Here is a 23,924-nt window from a genome sequence, read left to right as displayed (position 1 = left end):
CAAGATCCACCTATATAATTACAATAGAAAAATAAAAGAGAAAAAGGTCGATATCGAAATAATCATCAAATCCGCAAAAAAGGAATGCATGAACAATCATCTCTAAGGAGATGCCAGACCTCAGAGAGTAGATCCTCGTAAGAGTTGTATATAACATGTGGATAGGAATCATTAGCTTTCTTGGAAAGCCGATCAGCCACCTAATTAGCTTCCTTCATGATTCAATGACTTATACATAGATCCAATGACAACACATGAGAATCCATGAAGTGATGTTTGGGGAAAAACTTAAAAGGCAAAAATAGACTTACATGAGTTGAGAAATCAAGCACTTAGTAAAGCTATTATAGGTAGCTTTTCAAAAGTGGTTCAACCAGCGTGCTTCAACCAAAGTTGAAGCCTCTTTTGCATAAAGGTATTCTGTTTGCCTTGTGGGTAGAGTAATTGTGCATAGCAAATTAGACACGTGACAATATCTCTTGCTAACAAATGTATGTATGTGTAGGCTTAGCTTGTGAAGAGTGCATTGGGCCATACGAATGAAATTGGCATGGCATATTGGCCCCATATTACAAGTTTACAACATCTCGCCATGAAATATAGAAGGTCTAGAAACACCATGTATAAGGTTTTGAAGTATATATAGATATATATTTCATGGGAAGATATTCCCAATGCAAGATTTCACCCTTAACGGTGTGGGCACAAGTTTGCCCTAAATTTGCTCACAACAAAAACATTACAACTTAAATGAATCAAATCTCCGGTACAAGGCTCGTGAGTTCGGACGGGCTGACATGCACGAGAGATGTTCTCAATGAACGAAGAGATGGGTTGTGGGGCGCGCTCCGTTGGGAGTTCAATCCGTCTCGAGACTGGGAATCATCGTGTCTTCGATGTACGGACATAGATCACGATGGAACGTATTGGAACGGCTTTCCTTTTTGTGTTGTGAGCAGATCCGGACTCGTATTACGGGTATAACTGTAGGCAATTTGAAGTCCCATTGCGCCATTCAATCAATATATTCCAATCTGTTGGTTAAGACCCTCCCCTCGTACAGATGGTTTTCAGCTTCACAATTTACAAACCCTACAATATTACCACAGCAGCAGCCAAACCGTAGGGATGGAACGTTTTTGTTCCTGGAATAGAGAATCGGTTCACTTTATCCGAACCGTCGGTCTCCGACACCCAAGGGCATTAAATCCATCGAATGCTCTCATTTTTTACCGTCATCGTTCTTAGAGCGTAGAGGTTCTCCTGCCGGGGCGTCCAAAGTCGCGAAATTCCTGCGGTTCCAGTGCGTCCTGACACTCTCCTTCCATCACCTTTCGCTTGTTGTTTTGATCGAATCAGGATTAGGGTTTCTGTAGTCCCTTTCAACTTGTCCAGTTTTCTTCGTTGCTTGTTAGGGCTTGCAGTTCCTGTTCGTTTTGCCATGCAAATTAGGGTTTTTGGCATATCACAAGGGATGCTTATTTTTATGCCTTGTACCTGAATTTTTTCTTCGTTATTTAAGTTGTTTCTCTTTGACCTGAACAGTAGATATAGGTCTGAAATGTTTGCTTATACGGTCTAATTGGAGATTTTACAGAGATTTTTTTTTGATCAAATTTCACACAGAAGTTTCGTAATGATTGGTCTACCCTTTTGGGAAATTTTATGTTTTTTTTTTCCTTGAAAAATTTGTTCTTATGCTCTACTGTTTGCTAATTTTTCCTGGATCTGATTACTGAATATCAATACTTTTAAGTTTATATTGTTCTTTGAGAAGCGACTGCAAGCCATTAGGGTTCTTGGGAATTGAAGTTAGTGTTTTTGTTACTTTATTTGCATATTGAAGGGATTAATCCAAGCAGGGAAAGGTTCGTAATTAACAAAAACATTAGGTTACTGATGAAAATAAAGGTTATGGTTACGTTAGTAAAGTTAGGGTTTGTATTTCCCTTTCTTTGTTCTACAGGAGCAGATATCTACTATTTCTATACGGTAGGCATTTTAATTCACAGAGACCAATTTGAAGGTTAGAATTAGGGTCTGCAATGAAGTTCATAATGTTTACTTGATTTAACCTAGTCATATATGGTTGTGGCATCGTGCTTAGATTGTTTTCCTTTGATAATTTTTCCTGAACTATTGTCGTTTAGAACATTTTCTGTGGTGAAGGAGCTTATTGTTCTGGCGTGTTTTAGTAGTTAGGAAAATTATGGAGTATCATATAATGTAATCATGGGGGATTCATAAAAAGATCATGGGGGAATCACTCAATTTGCTCATTTTAGTTGTGAAAAATAAGGAAATGACCTTCACTGTGGTACATAAGATATTTCAAGCTTTTCTTCATGTTTCACTTCACTTCTTCCCCTACTCTTTTCAGTTAAAGGTTGATATTCTTTTCCGTGGAAAGACTTTTGTGATGATGATATATTTTGAAGGCCTGATTGAGTGATTGTCTTGAATTTCAATCTGGTAGGCACACCCAGCGAGCACACTGAGAATAAGCACATGATCGGTGTGTGACATCTGTCCTGCGATTGTGTCTCCCAGCCAACCATGCAATGGATCAATGACTTAAACACACTTGTGTGACTGATATCACACACTAATTCCGTGCTTATTCATTGTGTTCATCCAGTGTGTGTAACAGCACTGTGACCTTCTCTTGTGACATAAAATATTGAGATATTTTATGTGATATGTGATGTGACATTTTCTCTTCAAGCCTTTCAAACATATAAAAACAATATTACAATCAAACATATAAAAACAATATTACAATCAAATAATATAATTATTATAAAAAACATTTATAAGGTACTTTGTCCCCATTTAAAAGAAAGTGTTCTCTGTCTATTTAGAATTAACTATCACATCTAGTTTGCTTGATGGTTCCTTTTAGAATGGGCTTTCACTTTTAAGTTTTTGATGGTGTGTTTATATTATCAGCACAGTCTTGACCATGGCAAAGGGGAGACGCAAGAACAAGGAACCCCCTACGATCAAGCCAGTTACTAAGAAGAGGCAAAAACAATTGGAGAAAAGATTGCGAAGAAGGCGAATGAAGAAGGCCTTGAAGGCTAATGTCGATCCCTCATCTATCATTGATCCCTCTCATGCGTCTACTTCTGCTTTTGCTGAGGTCCCTGCCCCTACACCTGCATCTGCTGCTGTTGCTGCACCTCCCCCTGCATCTGCTGCTGCCCCTACTTATAATGCTAATGACAGTGATGCTGTTAGCAATGAAAAAAAGCAAAGGGATTTTCATGGTTTCATTTTTATGTGCAATGGAAAAACAAAACCGGAATGCTACCGTTATCGTGTTTTTGGCCTTCCTGCAGGACAAATGGATATTGTAGAGAAAATCAAGACAGGTACAAAGCTTTTCCTATATGATACTGACCTGAAGCTTCTTTATGGTGTATACAAGGCAACATGCAATGGGAAATTGAACTTGGAGAAAGCTGCGTTTGGAGGCAAATTTCCTGCCCAGGTAACTAATTTCTGCTTCTACTTTTGCTGATCATTAGGTTGCTACCTAGGGCCTTTGTAGTCTACTTTGATAAATCTTAGAGAATAAGATGTTACTGTTACTTGACTTGCCTGAGGCTTGATGCATGCTCTTGGTAATTAACATGCTTTTTTAATGAATAAATTGGTTACACTATCCAATCAAGGTGGCTGATCAGTATGAGGTGAAAGTGGGAGTGAAATGACTTGATTTTCTTTGTTTAGATGATATGTATTGGAAAATCTAACCAATTTGCTGCAAAACTTAGTAGATGCTCTCTCTGTCTAGAAAGAGATGATGGAAAGATTGCCGTTCAAAAAAAAAAAAAGAGATAGTGTGGTCTGCTGCTTTGGGCTAGTGCCTCACTGGAGATGGCTATGTAAGGAGAGGAGCAATTTTTCCTTAAACAGTTTGTGTATTTTCCAATGAAGAAAGGGAAACCTATGACTACCTATTATTATACTGAATCTTTGTTCTAGGTCCTTTTGATCACTTTTGTGGACTAATGAACTTAAGGTGGTGCCTCCAAGAATGACCTGCCTTTGGCAATGTGACAGGAATCAGGCCAAATAGTTGGGGTCAAAGGTTGATCAGCTCTAGCAAAGGAGGACCTTGCACTTCAATATGGATTGGTGGAGAAGGTGAGAAAAATGTCTTGCCAGAGATAAAAACCATCATAGGTGATGGCTTTTGTGTTGTGGAAGTGAAGAAAGTTGGCTGCTTGTGGGAGAGTTTAGAGTTGTTGGAAAGATGTATAGGCAGATGATATGTAGGGGCAACTCTGGATGAAGAGGTTGTTTCTGTAAGGATTTTGCAGGAATGACATCTTGGATATTCGGTTGATGTAAGATGTATTGGGTGGGGGCTTATTCTTGTTCTGCTTGCAGAATAAGGAAAACGCAAGTTCTGTTCTTCGTAGGGAAGTGGCACAGTCCTGTAACCCATAATTTTATGTTGATTGTTGGTTACCATCGATGAACAATGTTGGTTACCATTGTATGATGTATGATATTTTGAATGACTGCCGGAATGATCTAGCTGCAGTGCTCAGTTGGTTCATGGTTGAGGTAGGAAAAAGATGAAGCTGTAAGATGATAGGGTCAAAAGTGACATTTTGCATAGTTTAAATGAATGAGTGGAAGTCAAAAAACAATGAAATGGTTGTAGGTGGCATAGGGAATTTGAAAATCAGTATGGTAGATTGCATAAGAAAAGGCTTTCATAGTTTTAGTTGCCAATGAGTACACCATAAAGCCATAATTGAGGCTCAAGTGAATCCTTCGTGTGCTTCCAGTGCTTTCATGAAAAGATGCGTGGAGAGGAACGATTTTAATGATGGGGCTGATGGGGGAGGTACAACATAAGTCTTGAGGTTCACAAGTTCAACTAGTACAAGACTAATTTGGGGTTTGATAGGGTTGGTCGTATGCTTAGCTCGAATTGATAGAATTAAATCCCTCAGAAAGGGGTTTAAAAGTGTTTGGGGAAAGAGCAAAGTAGGCATTTTGGTATGCCAGATGAATGGGGTTGGTTTATTACTTGGTATCCTTGAACCTTTCGCCTTATCTGAAGGGTTGAGAGAAGTCTTGAGGTTCGCTTAATGGCTAATGAGATAGAGGTTATTAGTGTGCTTTTGTACTTGGTTGGTGATGGTTTGGAAATTTGTTGGCAAGTTGTCATTTGGGAATGGCAATGTTTAGACCGAATCTAATGATGTGAGTAAGGAGTTGTTCATTGGTGGTGAATTGTGACATAAGGATTGTGTCATTGAGATTGATGAGCCTCTGACAATGGGTATTAGTGGTGTTGGTGGTCAATTTGTTGAAGGGGGTTAGCAAGATTCAGAGTGAGCACTTCGAAGGAAGCTGGGAGGTGGTGTTAATGGATATAAGAGAGAAGTTAACTAGAAAAATTTGGAAGTGTCTTCAACAGATTGAAGTAGATGAATGGTGCCCAATCTGAAGGAGTGATGCTTGTTAAGTTAGTACGGGGTTTGAACAGTTGGAGTGGGTTTTGCAATAGCCAGAGGAATATCTCTAGTGGTGGGTAGTTATGATTGAAATGTGACTGGTAATAGGTCATCTATCAGCAATGATGGATCCCCATTCTCTAAGTATTTCATCAGTTTGTCACAAAGTAGCTGGAGTTTTGACATTGCTCTTATGATATTAGATGATATTTGGCTTGAGATAGGTTACTCTCCTTCATGTAGGGTCTATGACCGAAGGTTAGTGTGGTGGAAGGGATGACTTCTAGTAGTAATAAGAAGAGATTGGAGGAACTCTAGAAAGAAAATAAAGAGTAGAACTGGCATGGTAGCTTTGGGAAAAATCTTAAAGGTGGATTGATGTACATAACTCATTGGTTTTCATTGATCTAATATTGCCATTGCTTTTGAGTGTTTTATGCTATCAATAGTGATCATTTATTCCTGTGGGTGTTGCAAGAAATGCGTAAATCAAGATGTGGGAGTATTTGTGGAGAGTGTGGAACTTGGAAGGATGAATTCAAATTTCATTTGGTCGTTGGGATAGGGTATGCAGTCCTCTAATGGCAGGAGGATGGAAAAATTTAACAAGGCACTTTTTGGGAAGTGGTTATGGAGGAAAAGTGTGGAGAACGACAACCTCTGGAGCAAGGTAGTTGGGGCTAAATATGGCAAGAGAGAAATGGGTTGGGAGGTTGGAAACAATAATGAACCTTATAGTACATCAGTTTGGAAAGGGATTGAACATGAGGTTGGGCATTAAGATGAAAAAATTTAAGAAACACCTTTTGGGAAGTGGTTATGGAGGTATAGTGTGGAGAAGGACAGCCTTTGGAGCAAGGGTGTGGGGACAAATATAGCAGTAGAGAAATTGCTTGGGTTGTTGGAAATAATAATCGACCTTAGTTCATTTGTTTGGATAGGGATTGAACAAGTTTCTTCGAATTCTTTGATTTCATGGTGGTGAATTTGTGATAGTTCCGAAGGAGAAAGGCCAAAATGTATCATCCTTGAAGAGGGGGCGTTCGCGGTGGCCAAGATGAGTTTAGGTGGGAAGATGTGTAGGTTGATAAACGTCGAAAAAACTATCTTTGGTCACAGTATTATGGCACTGGTTGGAAGATGGCAGAATGTGAAAGACCTACACTGGTATGCTAGGAGTTGGAAACCTAAAAATTAGGATATGGAAGCGGCCAAAGCAAAGATACAAAAGAACAAAAAAGAGGAACATGCAATGCGGGAGGCTCTTGGCTTAACTCCTAAGCGTTCTAGTCGACCCCCCAAGGCAATCGATTGGATAAACATGAATTTTGCAGAGCTAGTAAACAGAGGATCCATAGCCAGAGGATTTGGGCGAGGGCCATGCTGAGGCAGCAAGGGTTCAAGGTCTTGGCTATTATAGAGCACCCCCTCTTTGGGAAGAATCAAGTTCTCTTCCAGCTAGGCCAAAGGAGGTTTCATCTGAGATGGTTAATACAATCGAGCCCAGTCCACCACCAATAAACACTGAAGCTGCAACATCTTCTTCAGGGGATGAACGAAGTCCAAAGGAAAGGAGATGTGAAGAGAAGAAAGAGAGAAAACATGACATGCATGGGTAAGGGAAATGGCATTCACGTGATTCGGAAGACGAGGAAACACAAAAGAGACAAGGAAAAGAGAAGACATGACTGATTGATTGTGTCCCATATTATCTTTCCCTGTACATTGTGCTCTGGATCTGTTTAACATTGTGTTCTTCAAGGGCCTTATTACATTACTCATAAAAAAAGGGATTGAACAGGTTTGGGATGAGTTTGTAAAAGGAATTACATATAAAGTGGGGGAAGGCAATAGAATAGGGCTGCTCTGCTAAAATACTATTGTGAAATCTCCAATGACTGTTTCCTGGCATCCAACTGTAGAAGTAACTTAAGTGAATAGGAGGTAGATGAAATTGTGGGGCAGCTTCATTATAGAACATGGAGTTGGGAGAGCATTGGATAGTTCTCCGTGAAATCTTTTTTTTTTGAACAAGTTGATCCAGCATGTTTAGGAAGAGTCTTCTTCATGCACCATATGGAAATCTGCTGCTCCTTTGATTGAAAGTTAAATTTCTTGTTTGCATAGCTACTTTTGGAGAAATGTTTGACTTTTGATTAATTTCTAAAAAGGGGTGTGCTGCTGGATTGTGAGCAGTGTGTGCTGTGCTATAGCCTATAGGGAGACAGAAACAACTAACCATCTGTTTTTGCATTGTCCATTCACTTGTAGGCTGTGGAGTACTGTGATGGGTACTTCTGGGTGGGTTGGATGTCTTCCATTTTCCATGTAAGAGTTTCTGTTTAGCTGGAAGCTAAGTGGGTTGAGTAGAAAAGGGAAGATAGTGTGGAATATGTTGCCTATGGTTGCGTTCTTGGTTGTTTGCTCACAAGGAATACAGATTGGTGGCTTACAATTCATTTCTTTTTGAAAGCATCTTTTTATTCTTTGCTTAATATGTTGTTAATATCCTGCTAACAGGATTACGTATAGGCCATAACACTGAATAAATGATTACAGGCTAACTTTTTGCAATCATTTTTTGGTTAGTAACATTTCTTTACCTGTTCGGAAAAAAATTGGTGAATTGCAGTTGGATCAGACTAGTGTATTGTCTTGCACTCACCCACAAGTTTGCCCACCCTTAGTTAAGATGTTTTAGGACTATAAGGAATTCATTGGATATTTTGTGTTGGAGTTCCATTCAACCACTAATACTGTAAAACATTTCAATGGCTTTCTAGTCTCATGATAAAGCTTTAATGTTTTTGTGCTTGACTAGGTTGACTACTTGTTGATTGATTAGTTGACCTAGTTGATGCTTGGTTATCCTAGTTAGTGAGAGTCATTTTTTAATTTTTTGATCAACATAGTGATATGGTCAATTTGACCCTCAAACTAACTAGTTGGTCAACTAGTTGATGAATAGTTGCTACTTCACTAACATTGGAACTTGTAAGGAGTACCTTCAGTTGTCGATTAGTAAAAGAAGTTCAGATTAAGAAAAAAACTTTATAGTTTTGATTGTAGAAACAAGTTTCAGCAAAAGAGAGGGAGAAAGGGTAGAGAAGTGGAGAAGAGAGAAAGAAGCAGAACTGATCATGGGGCTCAATTGAGACTCCATTAACAAAAAAAATCACTCTTTCCTACACTCTAGTCAAGCTGAGCATATATGCAAATCATGCCCAGCTTGCTAAGTGTGGGTCGGTGCCATGGTTTGCAATATCAATGATATTGTGTATATCCTAAGAAGATGTACTTCATAGCATTAGGATCAAACTTTGACTTACGAGGACCAAGAATATGAACAATACATTTACAACTAAACACATATAAAGGAACAATAAAGAGATCATCATTGGGATATAGGAGACTGAAAGGAGTTTTAAACCCTAGAACATTTGTACATACAACATTCTCCCAAGGAATATGGTATTGGGCCCACACATAATATGCACAATATCAAAAGGAAAACTACTTTGTTATTGGGAAAATAAGAGTTTCTACAATGCTTGGCAAACTGAAACCCTTCACATTGTAAACATGACACACTGGCATACTTAAAAAACTTTGGAAATAATGACCTAAGTAAGAGAATTGTAGAAAAGCCTTGAGAAAAGAAAGAGGTGGAAAGGAAAACATGAATAGGGGTGATGAAAAGGGAGGAGGAGGGAGATGAGTTTAGGTTTGTTGAAAGAGGCCATGTGGTAACTTCAATTGGATCAATTTTTGAGGCTGGCGGAGGATTGAAAGTAAATTGCTTGGGAGGAAGAAGAAATAGGAGATGCTGAGGAAGGAGGGAGAGGTGTGTAGAGAAAGAAGAATGCAAAGAAGGTCGACCGAAGGTTTATGAAAGGAAGAGAATATAAAATAAGTTAAATTACAAGAGAAGATGATAAGGAAAAGGAAAATGTAGATGGTGAGGTGAAAGCAAAGACAACAATGCAAATGAGTTCTATGAGAGGATATTATCATCGATGAAATGCACGAAATCAGATCTTTTGATTTGGATACATAAGTGGAGGAATAGTTGAGGGGCACAACTGCTAGCGGAGAACATGATTTGAAGGCAGACCTACTGTTTAAGAAAGATGCAGTCCTGGAATTAGAAAGGATAAATGCTAAGCCATAGGGCTTACAAGGTTCGGAGAGGATACCTATTGCAGTCAGAATATTCAGAAGTCAGAGAAATCAAAGAAACAATGCAGGTTTCAATGTTCTTCCCTAGGTTGAAGGGTGTTTATTTGGAGTAAATGGGTAATCAGTTTCAAAAAGATCTTTAAGTAGAGCAACATGGTTTTTTTTCAAGTTGATGGAGTAAATAGGTAACATGTTCTTTGTAGGGTCAGAGTAGTGATTTAAAAGGCGTGCCTAGGCGCACTGGCAAGGCACATTTTGGAGTATGCCCCTCGCCTAGATCCTAGGCGAACCCCTTTCAAAAGGCGCATGCTTGGTGCGCCGAAGCTCCGAGAACCCCCTATTTGCTAATGTTCATTCATTCATTGCAATAAATTATCTTCTTAAAAGGCAATGGAAGTTATAAAATCATTATTTTTTTATGTGAGAAATAAGAATTTCAGACCCTAACATAGACTTGTTCGGGCTTTGCCTCGAGGGGCATGGTACAAAGGCGACTCATAGAATCAAGAATGCAATATGTTTTACATCACATTAGCTACTTGAAGCAATGCAATTAAGGAGAAAAAGAGTGGGTTTTACATGCTTGGAAATGTTTTATATGTTTGCTTTTATTTTTAAAGTTTCATTTGAATACACTTTACATGTTATGTTTATGTATTTTAATTTTAGATAATAGGTTTTTTAAAACATTTATTTTAAAATTTAAGTTTATATTTTTTAGTAACATTATGTTTAAATTTTTTGGATTTTTTAAAATTTGTGGCATTGTTATTGAATTTTTTGACTTTTTTTTTTAATGTTTAACCTTTCTTTTTGTAATTTTGCGCCTTGGTTAAAAAGGTGTGCACCTCAGGCACAAATTGGCCCTTGCGCTTTTAAAACACTGCGTTAGAGGGGTTTTGGGATCTTTTGCAGCTGTGAGTTTGTGTTTGTGGTTTTGGACAATTAAGTGGTAGCAAGTTGTGAGCTGGATGGTATAGTTGCAAGGTTTCTTTTAGGTGTTGAATTTTGGTTAGGGTTGGGTGGTTGTTTCTTTTTGTTGTTTTTCAAGGCTTTATTGAGAAGGGGCTGATTTCAGTTTGTTTGGGCTGGCTTCTTATCTTTTGTTTTGGGTGATATCTTATCACCACCTTTGTAATCTTCTCTTCTGGAATAAATTTACTTTTTCATTTATTTTCAAAATCGAAGACCTTAAAGAAATACATGAAATAAAATCCAATTAGATACGCCAACTAATAATCCAATCAACACTCACGGATGCCTTCCAAAAATAACACTCATAGATGACATTACTAGACCCTGCCGACTTTGGTAGGTAGAAGAAGTTAATACAAGTTGGCGAATCTTATTGTTCTCATTTCCACTCCCAACCATCCTACTTGATGTCAGATCTTGGAAAATAAAATGATTAGGAAATGTCACTAGGCAATTCAAGCTTCTAGTAGGACCACAAATTAGTGCTCAACACAGGTACATGTAAATAGATGGAAGAGTAAGCCCGTTAGACACTTTAGTATCTTGCTTCCCAGACATAGGACCAAGAAACCCATCGACTATAAAGACTTAATGGACTTAAGTTTTAGGCTAAGTTGTAACTAAATTGCTTCTTTTTCCTTTTCTTTCTTTGTGGACTTAAGTTGCTTTTGGAAGATAAGAGTGTTTGTCTTCCTTACTGTAACTATTCTTGTGATATTTAATAAATTTGCTGAAGTTGTTATTGATAAAAAAAAACTATAGAGACTTTATCCTATCCAAACACAACTAATAGGAATGAAATAAAGTAGATATATTGGTCATATGATCAGAGCTTTCTGAGTTGATGCTCCAAGGTTTGTTAGAATTACCTATACATTATGGGAGGAATAAGCCATGGAAGAGGAAGTAGAGCTGCTGACCATGCTATTCTCAATCTAAGTACCTGCCATTACCTTTCCACCTCTACCTTGGCTGCATTCAATGCATCCATGGAAGGCATGGTAGGATCAGATGTGAATGAAGTATCATTGGTGGCAACACCAATGTGCATGGGGCATTTGGTGTTTCCCCCATTGCTCGGGCATTCCTTGAGATGAAATGCTGATGTGGTGCACTTTATTTGAGGTGGAAAGCAATTTTATGCGATGTTACTTGAAATGCTCATAAAATGTCCAACCAAATAGAAAAAACAAAAAACGTTTAAAGTGATGTTTTTCAGATAAATGTTTATCTAAAAAATGCCTCTCAAGAAACTCCCACGGAACCAAACATATGCAATATTGGAAGACCCATTCATAAAAAAACCAATAGTAGCAGACCCCTTGTTATTCCTGAATCTCTGAGGTCTAAGATGAGGGTGAAGCTTGCAAGGTGCCAACCGGCTGGTTGGTAAGGTCTTCTCTTGCTGGTCGTAGCAAAGACTTGGGATCGAATCCCACCTGCACCTGGGTTGGGGGATGGGCTACCCCCATTGTGTAGCCCCTTGCATTAAAAAAAGTATCTAAAAAAGATAAGGGTGACTGAGTGAAGCTTCTAGCATGTCTCATGTGTGTTTTTCATGATGATAAAGATTATTAAAATCATCAGAACAAGATGGTTAAAAAGTCTCCAAACAATCTATCTACCGTCATAGAGACTTCACTTTAGTATGCGAAATAAAGCATCTCCCCTTGTTTAAGATTATTACTCTCCAATACTTTTAAAAAAAGATAATTACCCTCGAATTTTAACTGGAATGCTCTGGTCACGTTGAGAGCCTGGGGATATGTTTCAATTGCATACCTAGTCGTCAATCAATAAAACAGATTCAGATCAAGAAAAAACTATTTAGTTTTGATTGTAGAAAGACATTTCAGCAGAAGAGAAGGAGCAGTAGAGGAGTGGAGAAGAGTGAAATAAGTGGAATGGAAGTGAGCAGATCATACCATGAGGTTCAATTGAGACTCCATCTCCTTTTATACAATGGAAATAATTCTTACACCCATAATCAGTTTGGAAATTGTATAAAGCAGATGAAGAAACTCTCCCTAACCAAGGTTCATGTCAAGAAGGGATTATTCCCCATTACAAATCTAGAAGTCGAGTTAGTTTCAATAAGAGGAGAGTGATGAAGGTCTATAAGCTAAGAAAGAAGAGTTCATGTCAATTATAAAAAAAAAAGAATTCATGTTTTCATCCACACTTGTTTGGTGGTAATGGGCCTCCAAAACATGTTCCAAGATGGTCCATCAATCAAGTCTTTGTGGGACAATGTGAATCAGACCGATACTTGTATGTTTTGACTACATACCTAGCCACCGAGTCCAAAGGTGATTTGTATGGGTTCCACAAGATGGTAGACCATTTCAAAACTTTACAAGATTATCAATATTTGTTGGAGAATTTTCTTTGATATGACATTTATAATTTTCTTTAGTTACAATTATTCTATTTAATATTAATGTTCTATGAATGTGAATATTTTGTTTATCTCAATAGATATCTTCAATTTTTGTAAATATGCCATTTAACTGCTCTTCTAAGTGCAATGAAAGAATTGTAGATTTATGAGCACCATTTGCTTTCTTGTTTGGTGTAGACTCGGAAGGGTGTCTGTAGGTAACATCTCCTTGAGAGGGCTAGATGCCATCCCTTGCGTTGTTTTTGTTCTATTTCTTTGCTTATCGCTTATGCCTTGTATCATTCCCTAAGGAGTAATTGTCCAATCAATGGATTGGGATGAGGATGATTGTATTTGTTGAGTATCAATTGTGCATGAGCTCATCTCAAAACATAGAGCTTGATAGTTTATCTCGACTTGAGATTAAGCGGGTTTCAAGTTTCGAGCTTGAACTTGGCTCGAGTCTATCCTCATGAGGTACTCAAGCTCACTTGAGCTTGGCTCGAGGGGACTCGATCATAAATAAATTAGTGTTCAAAATAATAAATAAACTAATAGTATACATATTAACAAAATTAAAAATAAAAATATATTAGAAAACTTGAACATATATTAAACACTATATATAAATTAATATTATATGAAGATATATTATGAAAATATATCTATTTAAATCATAAATACAAATATATTAAACATAATTTATTTATCAAAAAATATGTTAATTGTTATTTTATAAGCTCGATTAGGCTGGCAAGCCATTAGAGCTAGGTATAGTGAAGTTCAAATTTGGTTGAACCAAGTTTGAGTATTTAGAAAGTTGGGCCCAAGTAGCTAGTGAGTAGGCTCGACTTGCTTATATGTAATGCTTTTAAAACCTTGGAAACTCAATTGCTTTTGTGTTCGAGTGGTGTGTTAGTAGTTCAACCATTTTGGTTAAATGGTTTAGCTTGTGATGTTATAAATTAAATAAAAGTATATAAATATATAAAATGTAGAACGATTATGAAATTTGCAAAGAATGCAAACAATTTGGGCATATCTTTAACACTATTAAGTTGTTATATTTAGTAGAAAGAATGTTTTGATGGTAGTAGTGTGACAAATGAGAATTATTGTTATTAATGACAGAAATGGCTAAAAAGAGATAGCTAACTTTGCCGAAATAAGGTTGGTCCACTGGCTGAAATCTTTAGATCTTTTCACAGATTTTTCCATGGCTGACTTGCTTAGAAATTGGAAAGGGGTAGCTAACTCTGCCCTCTTGGACTATCCCATCCTCTGGATTCTTAAAATCGAATTTTGATGGTAGTAGTTTAAGGAATCCAAGGCCTTATGGGATTGGGGTGTGTTTTCAAGCCCAAATGGAGAAGGTGACTCTCTTAGGGATGAGATCTTTGTGGCTCTGGAAGGAATCTTAAAAGCAAGAGAGTTGAACATTAGAAGATTGGTCCTTGAAGGTGATTTGGAGGTGATGGTTAGATGGCTAAAGGAAGACAACAATAGCATGTGGAGCTATAGCAATGAAAGGAAAAAATTAAAATGACTTGCTAGGGACATTGAGCGGAACTATAGTTGGGTGAAAAGAAATGTGAACTCATTTGCCAATTGGTTAGCCAAGCATGGGGTGAATAGGGTTTCTTTGTTTTGGGTTAATTTTTAATTCCTCTTTCTTTGTAATTTACTGGTTGGGAGTTAGTTGTGCTAATTTATGACTCTTGGCTGGGTTAAATGGTTTGGTTGCTTAATTGGACATGTTAGTGGATTGTTGAGCAAGTCAATTACTTATTTTTTGCAAGTGAGCACTTTGGGTGTGAAGTTGACTAGGAAAGTTGGTTCGGTGCTAGGTTAAGAGTGTAACTTGGGTGGGCTTTGGTTTTCAATAATTGAATAGGCCTGAGTTGAAAACTTGGACCCAATACAATGTACAATTTTAAAATTAGGTACTCAACTTGTACCCCCAATGCTAAGATTAAGATGGTAGATTTATAAAAAGGCAATAAACCTAGTCAACCCAATTGGAACCCATGTCTCGGTCTGACTTGAGGTTGTAAACCAAACCTTTACTGGTTGGTTACTGGTTGTAAAGGAATCCTTAGACTTCCTTTCTCTTTTTAATTGCCTTTGACTTCTTGCCTCTAACATTCAAGAACTGGCGAACAACGGCGGTCCGATCTTTCGTTGGAGTAGCCCCTTTGAGGAGTCAACCTATTCCTTGTCTCTCTTTCTTCTCCCCCTTTTTGATTTACTTTGCCACTTTTCTCGAACCTTTCAAAGGTTTGGACACCATCCCTCATTGGAGTCCCCTTGCTTATACTAGGTGGAATAGTTCGACCGGCTGGTTAAGTTGTAGGTTGAAAACATTGGTTACATGAGTTCACCATCAATTCAGTATTATCAATTTAACTTCTTATGAAGTTTATCAAATATCTTTGAGAGGCATTGCTCATTATCCATCAAACAATTGGGCAATGTGTTTTTTAAATTTTAGTTGTGTTGTTGCAAAGATTGTTACAAATGATATTGTTGGCTGTGCTTCTTAGTATGGAGGTATATTGGGCAATCATGGTGGTCACATATTTCAGCTTTGTTGATGTGTTGAACATTTTGGGGTGCTTCTTGAGGCCACACTCTTTTTGCAGGTAAGATTCAAGATTTTGAAGGATTCTTTGCCCCTTCCAGAGAGTGCTTTCAAACAAGTAATCAAGGACAACTACAAAGGAAAAAGATTCAAACAAGAGCTTAGTAACCGACAGGTAAGATTGTCTCACAAGTGTCTTTGAAGTTAAGATATGGTCTCCAGTTGTTTTACTTGCATGGTTAAGGTATGCAATAATATTTAAGTCATGCCTTATCAAATAAATATTGAAGTCATGAGAAATGCAAGCTCCCGACAATCAACATGTAAGTAGGGAACACAACCACAACATGGGGTTCAAAGATCATATTTTAAAAAATAAAGAAGGAAATGTTAAGGCTGCGGAAAAATATAGCCAACTTCTTTTTGTACCTCATAAGCTTGGGTATTTTCAATGAAGATGGCAATGTTGATATCCATTTGAACAAGGGGTAAGGATATTTTGTATATGATGGCTAAATAGTAATTCAACAAAGCCTTGCTTGAATTATAAGTTTGGCCACACTGATCTTGTTATGCTGTTTCATTGTTTTTTAATGCCACATTCATTTTTATGGGCCTGTGATTTTTTTTTCACTACCATAATTCATGTCCTTTTTTGTCTTTATATTGGTCCTCTAGTCCTTTCAACTTTGCAACAATTCGCTTCTTACTTAGTAAATGGTTGTCTATGCAGTTGACATCTTAGTCTAGTTTTCCAATTTTATCACCTATCACCTATCGGGCTATTCCTTGACTTTCTTGAATATGCTTACTTCTTATTCTTTTTCTTTTTGTTTTTGCACTCATCCAGTTTTCTACTCTCATTTTTTTTGATGAATGAATGGTATTTTATTAAATAGAGATAGAAATAGTACAAGCATGAAGCACCCTAAGAGGAGGCACGAGGTGTTACCTCCCCTTAAAGGTGGTTCTGAACCCAACTCTTTTCAGATTGTAATTACAAATTAGCCAAAAATAGAGAATCCCTTGAAGCCCCTTATTTAGCTAAAGAATTTTCCAAAGCATTTGCCGATCTACTAACCCACTGAAAGCTAACTGACATGGTTCTCGTAAGCCATTTGACTTTTTTGATGATGTCCCTATTATCCCCAAACAACAGTTTCTGGGTCCGCATCCATCCCACTATCACCTTAGAGTCTTCTTCAACTATCAAATTATTACTCCAAGTTGGTTGGAAATCTATAGTCCTTGTTCCACAGCTAATATCTCAGCAGTTGTAGAGTCTCCATAACTCACTGGACCTGAGAATAAGGACAAAATGTTGCCATCCTTATTCCTCAAGATCCCTCCTATACCCAAAGGTCTTGGATTGCCTTGACTGGTCCCATTACTTTCTTGGATGATGTGGAGGCCACTGCTGCCAAACTCCTTCGAAGGTCATCACTAGAGTAATCCGCAAAGAGATTAGTAGTTTTTAGCCAAAGGATTGCCCTTGTCAGTATACAATCCTTTATTTCAACAATGCTTCTCTCATTTTCCTGGTAAGTTCTAGCATTTATTTCCTCCCAAATGGTTCATAAGAGGGCTGCCCTAATACATTTCCACATTACTTTCCCTCTCTTGGTTGGCCAACCAAAAAAAGATGGATCAAAAAGCAAATTTACTTCAGGAGGCAAGTTCCACCTGTACCCTAACAGCCTAAAAACCCAATTCCAAATATTTACTGTAAATCAGTAGGTGATAACAATCCTCATTCTGTACTTTACATAAAATGCACCAATTGGGGGACAAACATGAATAAGGTCTCTTTTTTTGTACATTGTCCACAGTGTTAATTTTACCATAATACACTTCCCAACAAAAATCAGCAATTTTAGGTGGAATTGGCCTTGACCAGAATTCGTTTACTGGGAACAACAAAGGGGAAGGAGTAGGGCAAAGGGACTTAAAGAAGGAAGAACAAGAGAAGGAGCCACTCGAGGTCAAAGACCAAATTCTTCTATCTGGTTTAGGAGGGTCCAAACAAACAAAATCAAGTAAAAGTAAGGGCTCAGAGGTAGAAACCGATTCCTCATCCCTCAACCCTTTGCAGAACCCAAAAAAGGGAGGGAGGTCTTTTAATGGTTGGTTGCCCACTCAAACATCTTCCCAAAAAAGCACAGAATTACCATTGCAGACATCATACCTTACGAACTTGAGAAATTTTAGGAGGATGCCAAAAATCGCCTTCCAAGGTGTAGTGAGTGTGGCCCATTGAGATACCTTGACATCCCAACCAGATTTAGAACAACCATGGATACTAGCACCACCTCATGCCACAATCTCTCTCTTTCTAGAGGCCACCTCCATAACCACTTGTTTAAAAGAGCTTCATCCTTATTTACTAGGTTCCCTAACCCTAAGCCCCCTTGTTCCTTGCTTCGACTCACCACCATCTAATCAAATGATCTTTTTTCTCTACACCTGGTTCCGACAAAAAATCCCTCATCAACTTTTCTATCTTCTTGGCTTCCCTAACAAGTATCCTAAAAGCAGACAAAAAGTAGATGGGTAAATTTGCGAGTGTGGCCCTAATCAAAGTTATTTTACCCCCTAGGGAGACATAGTTTTTTTTCCAGGTCACTATTCTATTTTCAAACTTTTCTACCACCGGGATCCAAAACCTACTTTCCTTTGGATTTGCACCTAGGGGAAGTCCTAGATAGGTCAAGGGCCAAGCAGAAATAGGGCATTCCAAGCAGGCAACAATAGACTCCAACTCCCTTCCCTCCACATTTAGCCCCACCACACAACTCTTCCCAAGATTTATTTTCAGGTTTGAGACATTCTCAAAGAGGGTTATTAGATTTCTCAGATTCCTTGCCCTCAACAAATCACATCCCTCACAAAAGATTATGATATCATCTACAAACTGAAAGTGGGTAACCGAAACTTGATTTCTTCCTAATCTCCATCCTCTTATCAATCCAACCCTGTCTGCTTTTGACAAAAGTCTACTAAAAATATCAACAACCAATGTGAAAAGGAAAGGGGACAATGTAGGGGCCTACATATAGGGAAAAAAATCCATTACTACCCCATTTACTAAAATTGAGTAATGGCAAGACATCAGACAACCATCTATCCACTTGCACCATCTTCCCCAAAACCATCCATCCAGTTGCACCATCTACTCCATCTATTCTCATTTTTTGGACATGTTTATAACTAGCTATCTAGCTAGTAGGGTGTACATTTAATTCTTTAAAATGATCCATTGAAATTATTCCTATTTCCTCTTGACCAGTTCCCATCTCCTTTAATCCATTTGCACCTAAATGTTTTTTTTGGTCTCCACGATATCCCTTCTCTTTGTTTTATATCTCTTCCACTTCTCTCATTAAACTACCCCTTTTTGAATATTTCCCTTCTCCTTATGAACTTCCTCAATATGATTCAATATTTTTTTGGCTTTCTTCGTAATTTGATTCAACGGTTAGGGGAGAAGGAAGGTGGCCCTTGGAGGCATGCAAAATTTTTCGAGGTTAGAGATATTATGGAACCTAGGAAGTTGAATGTAGTGGTAGATGGTCTAGTTAAATCTGGGATTTATAGGGATTTTATGTGTAGTGATTGCTCCTTGCCAATGGAATTTCTATCGAGAGTCCTTTGTATGCTTGATGTACTCTTTATATCCATCTATTATACATCTATTCTGCTCTTAAAAAAATATTTTAGCTTTCTCCTCTTTATATCCAAACACATCCTTATCCTTGCTTTCTATGTGGCTTTGATCCTTTGAAGTTTCTTGAAGAATTTGAAGCCTTCCCAAACCCATTGGGCCTGAGAACAAGGCTAAAACAGTGCTGACCTTATCTCTCAAAACCCCTCCTATGCTAGGAGGCCAGGGTTACCATGATTGCTCCCATCAAAGTTCAATTTTACAAAGCCCTCGAGAGGAGGGATCCAATCTGCAACATAACTCTTCTTTGAGGCCTTCTATGCTAGGGGGCCAGGGTTACCATGATTGCCTCCCATCAAAGTTCAATTTTACAAAACCCTCGAGAGGAGGGATCTAATCCGCAACATAACTCTTCTTTGAGGAAGAACTAGCCATTGCTAACCAATTTCTCTAGAAGTCATCACAAGAAATGATTGGAATAAATTTGACGTTCTGAGCTAGTGTATTGTCCTTGTAAAAATGCAATCCTTGACCTCTTTAAGGATTCTCTCCTTATTTTGGAAACTTCTAGTATTTCCTCCCAATTAGTCCATAAGGAGGCTGCCCTAATACACCTTCCTATCAGTTTTCCTCTTTCTGAATGCCAAACAATGGTTGATGGTTCGAGCAACTAAGAAAGGGCAAATACTGTCTGCAGCCAAAGAGGGCAAAAATCCAATACTAGATAGCTGCAACAAAAGGGCATGATAAAAACAAGTGGTAACAATCCTTACCACTAGATTTGTAGAAAGAATACTACACTAGTCTGGGGATAAGCACAAATAAGGCCTTTTCTTCTACATTGTGTCAAAATGTTAAAACTTCTCATGGAATACATCCTACCAAAACACAGAGATCTTGGGGGGCATGGGTTTAGTCCAAACTTCCTTTGTAGGGAAAGGTAAAGAGGTAGAGGACGAGCAATGAATTTTGAAGAAGCAATTGAAAAGGAAGTTTGGACTAAACCCATGCCCCTTAAGATCTCTGTGTTTTGTTAGGAAGTATTCCATGAGAAACAATGGAAAGGAGCCTTTATGCAAAAGATACCAAATCCTTTTGTCTATCTTAAGAGGGTTCAAACAAACATTGCCCAAAAGAAGCATGAGATCTATAACACAATTCTTCCTCCCTTAAACCTCTTTTGAACTCAAATTCCCAATTCAAAGAATCATGGGGGATAGGATAAGAAAGACACCTAGCAACAAATGCATTTATTTGCAAGGGAGCTGAGTAGAGAGAAGGAAACGAATCCTTGAGGGCTGGATTATACTAAATTCCCACCACATGCATCCTGCCTAATATAAAGGAGGATTGGGGGAGCATCCTTGAGATTGCCACCATTCTCCAAGCATCCATGTATAAAACCAAACACCTCATGCCACAAGGACCCTCTCTCCTTGGGCCACCTCCACAATCATATACCCAACAAAGCCATATTCTTGCACACTTTACTTTCTAGACCTAGGCCACCCTATTCTTTGTTCCTACAAATTAAATCCCAACTTTCCAATTGATACCTTTTCTCCTCCCTGGGCTCTCAAAGAAAATTCTTCATCTTGCTCTCTAATATATTAGCATCCCTAGTGGGGGATTCTAAAGAGAAAGAAAATAGACCGGTAAATTGGTTAAAGTGGCCTAATCAATGTAACATTTTCTCAAATTTCTCCAAAACATGAGTCTAGGACCAACTTTCTTTAGGATTTGCACCTAGAGGGAGACCTAAGATTACTCACCCTCCTTAAATCGTCCCCTTCACAAAAGATTATTGTATCATCGACAAATTGGAAATGGGTGATCAGGAGATTATTCCTACCTATTCTCCAACCTCTAAAAGCCTCCTCTCCATCAACTTTTGAGATTAATCTAGTAAAAACACGAGTCTAGGACCAACTTTCTTTAGGATTTGCACCTAGAGGGAGACCTAAGATTACTCACCCTCCTTAAATCGTCCCCTTCACAAAAGATTATTGTATCATCGGCAAATTGGAAATGGGTGATCGGGAGATTATTCCTACCTATTCTCCAACCTCTAAAAGCCTCCTCTCCATCAACTTTTGAGATTAATCTACTAAAAACATCATCTTTTGAGATTATTCCTACCTATCCTCCACACATTCATTGGCTATCAAAATTTGATCAGTTCCATGCCTTCTTTGTCGAAAGGCCCCTTGCGCCTAACTAATAAGAGAGGGAAGCACACCTTTAAGCGTTCCAGAGAGCACCTTTGCCAAAATTTTGTATAGGGGGTCACGATGTCTCAGACCTCTTTTATTGCTAGAAAGAAATCTCTAGCCACACCATTTATGAAGATTGAGTAGTGTACTGAGCTCAAAATCCCTTAATCCACAATCTCCACCTCTCCTCCAAGACAATTCTCTCTAGAATCTCCAGAAGAAATGAATGATCAACAAAGTTGTAGGCTTTCTTTTCCATTTTACACCAATCCTTGTCCTCTCTTTTGCCTCCTTGATATTGTGAGATTACCAATGGTAACACCTTCTTTAGTCTTCCAATTAATACTTTTGCAATGATTTTGTAGATGCTTCCTAGTAGGCTTATTGGTGCTCTTGCCTCCTTTTTGTTGGGGATTAGGGCTATGAAGGTTGAATTTATTCCTCGAGAAATTTCTCCATCTTGATAGAACTCATTGAAAACCCCTAACAAATCACCCTTGATATATCCCAACATTCCTGAAAGAAGGCCATGGAGAAGCCATCCAGCCTTGGGTCTTTGGACCTTTCCATTGAAAAATCTGCCTCTCTAAACCAGGCTTCTGGTACTCCCAACCCAGATTTTGAAGAGTCAGATCTCTCACTCCTGGATGCATATAAACACCTGTAAAATGATCCACAAACATAAATACCTGTAAAATGATCCACAAACACCTTAATGATTTCCTCCTCCTCAGTTACCCCCCTGTAGTTCTAACTGTAAAATCCAAATTCTGTCCCACTGTTGTTCCAACATTGGTTGTTGCCCTCTCATACATGGTACCTTGAGATTGTTGCCTTAAGAAAAGATGTGTGATTGGTGTGTGAAGATGTGCAGCTGGTGCGCCTTGTGCCTTGTCTTTTGAAACATATCTTGTATTAAGAAGAATGAATGGACAACATTAGCAAGTAGGTGATTTATCAAAAAAAAAAAAACATTAACCAGTAGGTGATTCTACTTCGCTCAGGCTTGCTCGCTTACCGAAGCTCCAAGAGCTAATGTTCATTCATTCGCATACCCATGGGTGATATAATACTCTAATTCAGCTTTGAAAGGTTTTCTGGTAAATAGAGAAAAAAAGGCTTCATGAGTCATGAACTTTGCACTCGTCTTTGAGGTTTGTGCCTTGTGTATCAAGACATCTTGGCACCATTCCTCAGATCTTCATCTTTTAAAACAATTCTTTTGCCTAGGTGCTTCTCATTTGATGGCACTCACAATGCAGGTAAAAAATCTGATTTCATTGTTCCTCCCAATTTCTGCAATTAGTCCAGCCCCTCTGGCCCCTCCACAGGCTGACTCTCCTCCAGTAAGGGTGGATCGCCGCAGAAAGCCAGCGAGGACTCGCCGCACTGCGGAGGATCCATATGCAAATAGAGCACCTGTTGGTCGCACTCTAGCAGTTGCTCGTGCTCCAGCAATGGATCCACCCCCACGAAATGATCGATATGTATCTGCTGCATACGTGGAACATCCCCAACCAAGTGTTCAGTTCAGACATGTTCAGCCTATAGGCCCAATGCCTCATGCTGATCCTTATTATTCTGCAGAATATCATCCAAGTTACATGCCTGAAAACCCAGTTCTACCTGCACCGAACCGATACAGCAGGTAGTACTTGTAGTCTATTTTTCCTAAACGATTGATGGGTTCCGAGTTTTAGTTTTTTCCAATATGTGGCATTTTGCTTCACTATGCCACCATAGAGCAAAGCACCTGCAGATTCTAGGTTGCAAGTTGTTGGATACAATCTGCTTGTAACATGTTGTGCTTCCTTTTGGATTCTGTGTACTTGCTAAATCATTTTTGGCCAATTTTTGTCTTACTACCATACCAGGTATGGGACTGCAGTGGAGATGATTCCACGGGATCGACCTGCTCTCTTAGAGAGTGAGTATACTGGTCATCATGCAATGGCATCATCACGTCCACAGCTATCTGCCTTGTATGCTTCTGAAGATCTGCGACCACCATTCCGGACAACTTCTCGCCGGAAGGCTGTGGCTTATGAAGATGCGCACCATGTATATGCTGCTTCTATGCAGAGGCCAGTATCGGGAAGAGCTAGTTTGGTGGGGGAACATGTGCCCGTTTCCTCGATTTATTCATTTGCAGGAGCACCTACCTACCGCTGACTGACAATTCGGACTGGGAGGAAAGATTCATATTGATATGCGCCTTTCCGTCATTCCCACTTTTCCTGAATGGTGTTCCCTGTGTGAGAAGCATCGGATGGTTGCTTTCAAGGAAAATTTAGAACGAGAGACCACCTTTTCTTAACCTGTCTTTGCGTCTCGTATCTATCTGTAACGTTCTATTTGATGGATTTGAGACACAACTCTACCTTGAATTGCTGTGTTACATCTGTTGACTTTAGTTTTACTGGGCTAGCATGCGTACTTTTTTTCCCTTGTTTTG

At 38.6% G+C, this 23,924-nt stretch overlaps 1 protein-coding gene and 1 pseudogene across 4 annotated transcripts; both read left to right on the top strand.

Moving 5' to 3' along the window:
- The first annotated feature begins 1,059 nt into the window (after positions 1 to 1,059).
- Positions 1,060 to 23,915, top strand: LOC104592226 (uncharacterized). Of its 4 annotated transcripts, none has more exons than XM_010251458.3 (5): positions 1,060 to 1,303; positions 2,950 to 3,493; positions 15,657 to 15,770; positions 22,732 to 23,117; positions 23,344 to 23,915. In XM_010251458.3, exons 2-5 carry the CDS (start codon positions 2,963 to 2,965, stop codon positions 23,639 to 23,641), a joined length of 1,329 nt encoding a protein of 442 aa, XP_010249760.1. In that variant the 5' UTR covers positions 1,060 to 1,303; positions 2,950 to 2,962; the 3' UTR covers positions 23,642 to 23,915. The 4 variants fall into 4 exon arrangements, with proteins under 4 accessions (XP_010249760.1, XP_010249768.1, XP_088756888.1 ...); XM_010251466.3 differs by having other exon boundaries at positions 1,108 to 1,303; positions 2,955 to 3,493; XM_088900762.1 differs by lacking the exon at positions 15,657 to 15,770 and having other exon boundaries at positions 1,115 to 1,303; positions 2,955 to 3,493.
- On the top strand, positions 6,498 to 15,734 carry LOC148801109 (uncharacterized; annotated as a pseudogene).
- Positions 23,916 to 23,924: the final 9 nt, after the last annotated feature.

The sequence above is a fragment of the Nelumbo nucifera genome, chromosome 3 (assembly GCF_055504915.1).
Source record: "Nelumbo nucifera cultivar China Antique chromosome 3, China Antique-T2T, whole genome shotgun sequence".
Taxonomy (NCBI): Eukaryota; Viridiplantae; Streptophyta; class Magnoliopsida; order Proteales; family Nelumbonaceae; genus Nelumbo; species Nelumbo nucifera.
The sequence above is the reverse complement of the archived record's forward strand: the minus strand, read 5'-3'. Positions and strand labels throughout refer to the sequence as shown.